At 38.9% G+C, this 6522-nt stretch overlaps 1 protein-coding gene across 1 annotated transcript; it reads left to right on the top strand.

Moving 5' to 3' along the window:
• Positions 1-3473: 3473 nt before the first annotated feature.
• LOC149551905 (uncharacterized) lies at positions 3474-4070 on the top strand. Its single transcript, XM_089790149.1, has one exon. The coding sequence runs from the start codon at positions 3474-3476 to the stop codon at positions 4068-4070; it is 597 nt and encodes a 198-aa protein (XP_089646275.1).
• The last annotated feature ends 2452 nt before the right edge of the window (positions 4071-6522 follow it).

Raw genomic sequence — 6522 nt, 5'->3', positions numbered from 1 at the left:
AATTATATTTCAACTTTCTTGATTTTTTTTGATATGCTTCACACTTTATAATGTAAGCACAAAAGTCACTAAAAAGATGGGGCCAATAATATCATGCCCTTAAATTTTTTTGAGAAGTTGTATTTGCATAAAAATATCCTCCACATACGCATTCATGCATCTCTTTTAGAGTTATAGATGTTTGACCAATATCTAAGAAAAAATGTAAAACACCATCCCTATTTTTCCAATAATGTTCACCTTGGATAAAGATGTATTATGATGCCTAAAACTTTATACTTATTTTCTAATTATCATTCAAACCATTATGGTATCTCATTTATCTTAAATAATATACAATATCAGAATACCAAGGGCACCTTTCAATACCTGAGATTATTCTTTTTCCACTTGATTCACTTGTGTTTCTTCCAAGTTAGAATCATCCATGAGCTTAGCTAATCCTTGAATTTGTACTAACTTGGTTATTTGAATATTGATATTAAATTCTTGGATTTGATTAATCCATCGACATCTTCTTCTTTTAGTATCTGTCAGTTTGAAGATATACTTAACTGAAACATTAGGTACATATGTTATAATATCAACACCTACCAAATATGGTCTAAAATCCTTAACTGCTCTTACCAAAGCATATGCTTGTTTCTTATTGATTTCATAATTCAACTCTAAGCTTTGCAAAATTCTACTAAAAAAAGAAATTGGCTGTTCATGTCCTTCTTCATTCTTCTAGAGCATGATTACAACAATTGTATGGTATGATCAAAGGAGAATATTTGAAAAGGCTTCTTAAAATCTGGTCCCTTAAGAACTAGGGCTTCTTTTATTTCTTTCTTTATATTTTAAAATACTTGTAAAGTTCATCATGCCAAACCAAATTTTCGCCTTTCTTTAACATTTTGGACATGGGTATGTAAAACAAAAGAAAATGGAAGGAGAGAGGAGCAGAGCTAAGAGGAGTGAAAATTTGAATCGGTCATCAGGCGAGAAATTGGAGAATATGAGAAATGGGGAACAAATTGTAGAGGTAGAGTAGGAAAAGGTAGGGAATGATGTCGATGCCTCAAAGGATAGGGACCCACGTGAACTACAGCCACATCCAGGCAAAAAGATTCCTCCTTTTCCCCCTCCTAGGTCATTAGATGACAGGACCTTAGGGGCTTGGGGTCATTGGTCAAATCTCTTCAGGATCAAATGCACAAGTAAGTTGACCTTTCCTAAAATCATTGAAAAATCTAATAAGGAGAAAGGAATCTTTGCACTAGAAGTCCCCAATGAAATTATTGACCACAACATCCTCAGTATGGCATCTACCTTGGTGGGAAAATTTATTGGTCCCAGACCCAACATTGACCCAGTAAGGATCTTCGCCAAGAACATTGGGAACTAAAAGGGAGTGTTGAGGTGATGGTCATGGCTAAGGGTTTCATGACTTTTGATTTTTCTTTTTTTGAGGACTATTCTAGAATTTACTGTGTGGGAAATTGGTCTTTGGGCAAGTCCACTCTTGTCCTCCAAAAGTGGACTTCTAACCTGGATCTGAACAACAACTTCCTAACCTAGGCCCCAGTTTGGATTAGGATGCTTGAACTACCTCTTGAATATTGGCATGAGGATGTTTTTTATGTGATTATGAGATCCTTTGGAGAACTTCTCTTTATTGATCCTATCACAGTAGCCAAGAAAAGGCTCACATATGCCAAAATATGTGTCAGGGTGACTAAGGGATAGGATATACCTTAGGTGATTGAATTCCACTCCTGTTTGGGACGAAGGGTCCAATAGATTGACTATGAAAGTGTCCCTTTTGTGCATTTTCATTGCAAAAAGGCTAGCCATAAAGCAAGCACATGTACTATATTCAAAGGGAAAGGCAAGGCTAGAAAATCCCAAAACAAAGTAGGCACAAACACAGTTAAAGCACCCAAAAAAGTTTGGATGGAGAAAAATGGCAGTAACAAAAACACAAGGGCTGCAGCTAGAAAAGAAAGTAGGGACAAGACAATGGCTAAAGAGTGCCCTATAGATGTCTTAGCCCCTATGAATAGGTTACCAGGGAATGAAACAGGATGTGACAAGAGAGATAAGCTCAACGAGGGAGAAAAGGCACTGCAGAAGCCACAGTGCCCCCTTCACACCAATGAAGTCAATGCCATACCAAATTTGGTTGGGAAGGGGAGGATCCGCTCTTCTAAGAGGAGGGGTCACAATGAGGCTTTAATCTCTAAGGAGACTGAGAAAGATCTATCTTTTTTCCTGAACTCGTTGGAGGGTTCCAGTGGAAAGCTGCCTGACCGTCCTCTTTCACAAAAATCCAACACCAAACTGGTCAATAGGGTATCACTCAAGACTGTGAACTGAATCTTTGAAAGACTCTCGACCACTACCCTAGGGCATCTAGCCAGATTGGAAGGTTTATTAGATAATTGCAAGGAGGATAATGAGGCCCCCTAGTCTTTGGTCAAGAATAGAAAAAGAACAACCATGAACCATCGCCAGCCTCTGCAACTACCACTAGGAGCTGGGTGAAAGCTGACATTGGACACAAATCCAACAGCTTAGGAAGGAAGAACATGAACCAAATTAGAAGGGAAGAAATAAGAAGGAATATCATGGATGGGACACAAAGAACCATCCATGAATCATGTTCATCAATTAAAGCATGAAGATCATTTCCTAGAATATTCGTGGACTAAGTGGGATCCACAAATAGGAGATAGTTAAGAATATGGTTAGGGACCAAAGACCAGATGCTTTTTTTAATTCAAGAAACCAAAATGAAAAAGGATAAGATAGAGATGATCCATTTTGGTAAAAGAATGAGAAATAATATGACAGACTTAGAGGGTGTTTCAGGAGGTCTTCTCACTATTTGGAAGGACTCACTGGAGGCTACCATTCTTTATAGTGAAGGTAACATTCTACTTATGAATTTTTTTAACCCTATGGAAAAGACTAGATGAGTTTTGTTAAATCTTTTTGCTCCCAACACCTAGAGGGATAGAAGGGCTTTTTGGGTTAAAATTCACGATTTGGCTTTCAGTTTCAGTGACACCAAATGCATTGTCATGGGTGATTTTAACACTTCTCTCCTAGCTTTGGATAAGTTAAGGGGGCTCCTGCCTGATGCTGAAAGTAGACAACACTTGGCTAATTTGATTTAGGATCTTGCTCTTCTTGATGTGGACCTTGGAGGCTACAAATTCACTTGGTCCAACAAAAGAATTGGCCAGGATTGCATTTAGGTTAGATTAAATAGAGCTCTCATTTATTTAGATTGGCTAGGCTTCTTTCATTGCAAGCTTTCTACTCTTGTGAGGCTTGGCTCTGACCATTTCCCAATCTCCCTAACTTTGGAAAAAATCAATAGAAAGAAGGCTTTTCCTTTTAGATTTGGGAAAATGTGGATGTCACACCTAGGCTTATGCTCCAAAATTAAAGAGAGGTGGGACATTGTGGTGGATGGGACTATGATGTATAAGGCTGCCAAGAAACTCAGATACATTAAATCTAAGATCTACAAGTGGAACAAGTCTGACTTTGGCAACATATTCCAAGACAAAGAAAAGATTCTTGAGAACTTGGCTGAGGTTCAAAATGGTATCCAGAACTGGGCCGAATATGATGATGTCTCTCTAAACACTGAAAAAAAAATGCATACTGAGCTCCATAATGTTGTTGGGAAAGAGGAGATGTTTTGGAGGCAAAGATCTAGAGCTGTTTGGCTGAAGGAAGGTGACAAAAATTCTAGATTCTTCCATTTATCTACTATGAAACATAGGGAAGCCAACAGAATCAACGAGATTAAAAAGGGGAATGAGACTCTTAAGGATGATAACTCGATAGTTGAGGAGGCCATCAAATATTTCTCAGTGATGCTCTCTAAGGACCTAAATTTGGATATAGGTGATCAGCATGAGATTATCAATTCCATCCCCAAAATCATTGGTCATGATCCGAATTGGGACTTACTGGCCATACCCAAGTATGAGGAAATTAAAAAGGTTTTCTTTGATCTTCTAGCTAAGAAGGCCTCTGGTCCTGATGGTTTCCCCAATTTCTTTTTTTAGCTATACTGGGATATCATTCATATAGATATTTTTCAAGCTATCTAGGAATTTTTTAGTGCTAGAGACCTCTTGAAAGAAGGTAATGCTACCTTTCTAATTCTCATCCCTAAGATTGTGGGGGTAGACTCCTTTGGTTCTTTTAGGCCCATCAATCTATGCAGTTCATTTTATAAGATTTTTGCAATGATTCTTAACAACAGACTCATCAACATTTTGTCGGCTATCATTTCTCCCCAACAGTCAGGCTTTGTCCCTGGTAGGAAAATTTTGGATTTCATTATGGAGGTCCATGAGGTTATCCATTCTTTGGATGCGGACAAATTGGAGGGTTTTCTTCTCAAATTGGATCTTTCCAAGGCCCATGACAGGGTGGACTAGGGTTTTTTGGACAACATTCTTGATGTTTTTGGTTTCAATTCTAAGGTGAGGAAGTTGTTCTCATAATTGGTTTCTTCTCCTTCCTTTTTTGTCTTAGTGAATGGTGCTCCCTCTGATTTTTTCAAACCCTCTAGGGGTCTTTACCAGGGAGATCCCTTATCTCCCATCCTTTTTATCATCCTAACTGAAGGCTTGGATAGGCTCATTCATTCCAGCAAGAGGAGAGGGGATCTGGTGGGACTGAAACCTTCTTCAAGTCCTTCCATTTTCACCCACCAATAGTTTTTTGATTACACTATTATGGGGGGTGAATCCTCTATGAAGGAAGCTAGATCTATTAAAAAAATTCTAGATACATACTCTAGGGCTTCTGGGCAGCTCAACAATTGGGACAAAGGTTCAGTCTTTTTCTTTAACACCTCGACTAGAAGGGAGAAGAAGACTGTTGATATTTTGGGGTGTAGAGTTGGCATGCTCCCATTCACTTATTTAGGGCTCCCCTTGGGACTAAAACCTAATGAGTCTTTCTAGGACAATCTAGTGGACAAATTCAACAGGAAGCTGGATGGTTGGAAAGGTATTACTTTAAGTCAAGCAAGCAAAGTTACTCTAATCAAGTCTACTCTCCAAAATCTTCCCACTTATGCCCTTAGCCTTTTTTCAATCCCATCTAAGGTGGATGATCATCTTGAAACCATTCAAAGGAACTTTTTGTGTTCAGGACCTAATGAGAGCAAGAAATACCCTTTGGGGGCCTGGGATTCTATATGTAAATCCAAGAAACAAGGAGGTTTGAGAATCTGCAAGCTGAAATAGTTCAACTCTTCCCTTAAGGCTAAACAGATTTGTAGAATTTTGAATAATATTGGTGAATGGAGAGACATTTTTTTGTCCAAATATTCTACCAACCTTAATCTTAAATAGTTCATCAATAGAGATACTCACCCTAGTGGATCTTTCATATGGAATGGTTTGATGTGATCCAAGGACCTTCCCTTTTGTAAAGCCAAGTGGTCAGTGGGCAATGGTGAAGATATCAATTTTTGGCTTGATGATTGGCTTAGCTCTAGTTTGCTTTGGGATGATGAGGATTTCAAAGTTTGGGCTAATGTTTGCATTGAAATATTTGGTAGTAGGGTGAGTGACTACAGACTCCACAACTGGTGGATAGATCTTTCTAGAGTGTCTATGGATATGATGCCGCTTATGGACTTTGTCAGACACATTCTGTTATCTCATGATAAAGATTCTATTGTTTGGGGGGATACTGCTAATGGTAGGTATTTGGTGGCCTTTGGTTATGAGTCTCTTCATCTTTAGGACCAAGCCTCAGTTTGGGCTAAAGCTTGGCTCCCTGGCCTTATTCTAAAGATCAACTTTTTCTTCTAGACCCTTTTGCAAAATCACATCCTCACTATGGATTACCTCACCAAAAGAGGTAACATGATGCCCAACATGTGCATTTTATGTAAAAATAATAGTGAGAGCATTCATTTGTTTTTACATTGCCCTTTCATTTGCTCTATCTGGTCTCTTCTCTTGTCCTTTTTCAATGTATCCTCAGTTTTTCCTTCCAACATTCTAGATCTCTTTGTTCAATGGAAATCATTGGATGTTAAAGATTCCAAGACTTTGTGGCTATGGGCCTTACCCCATGTCTACTAGCGAGTGTGGAAGGAGAGGAACAACTATATCTTCAGGGATAGGGAGGTGAATGCAAAGGTGGTTTTCCATAAATGTTTTAATGCTCTGATAGAAAATTACACCATTTCTAAGGGTCCCATCCCCACTCTTAACTCTAAGGCCTGTGATAATAGAGAGGGATGCTATTGGTCTCTCCTTCTTAAGGGCTGGTTCAAGGCCAATTTTGATGGGGCAGCTAAAGGCAATCTAGGAAAAGCTGGGGTGGGTGGCATCATTAGAAATGAGCATGGAAAAGGTATTGCAGCTTTCGCTACCTCCATTGGGAGCCAAACCAATCATTATGCTAAGGCCATAGCGGCTCATCAGACTATCAAGTTAGCTAAGGAAATGGGACTTAAGTTCCTCTGGTTGGAAGGAGACTCTAAAAATA

This window comes from Cupressus sempervirens, chromosome 6, assembly GCF_028749045.1.
Source record: "Cupressus sempervirens isolate cs-2001-9-10 chromosome 6, ASM2874904v1, whole genome shotgun sequence".
Taxonomy (NCBI): Eukaryota; Viridiplantae; Streptophyta; class Pinopsida; order Cupressales; family Cupressaceae; genus Cupressus; species Cupressus sempervirens.
This window is presented reverse-complemented; position numbering and strand designations above follow the sequence as displayed.

Coding starts and splice junctions, on each gene's coding strand:
- LOC149551905 (XM_089790149.1), top strand. CDS start 3,474: ATGTATAAGGCTGCCAAGAAACTCAGATACATTAAATCTAAGATCTAC.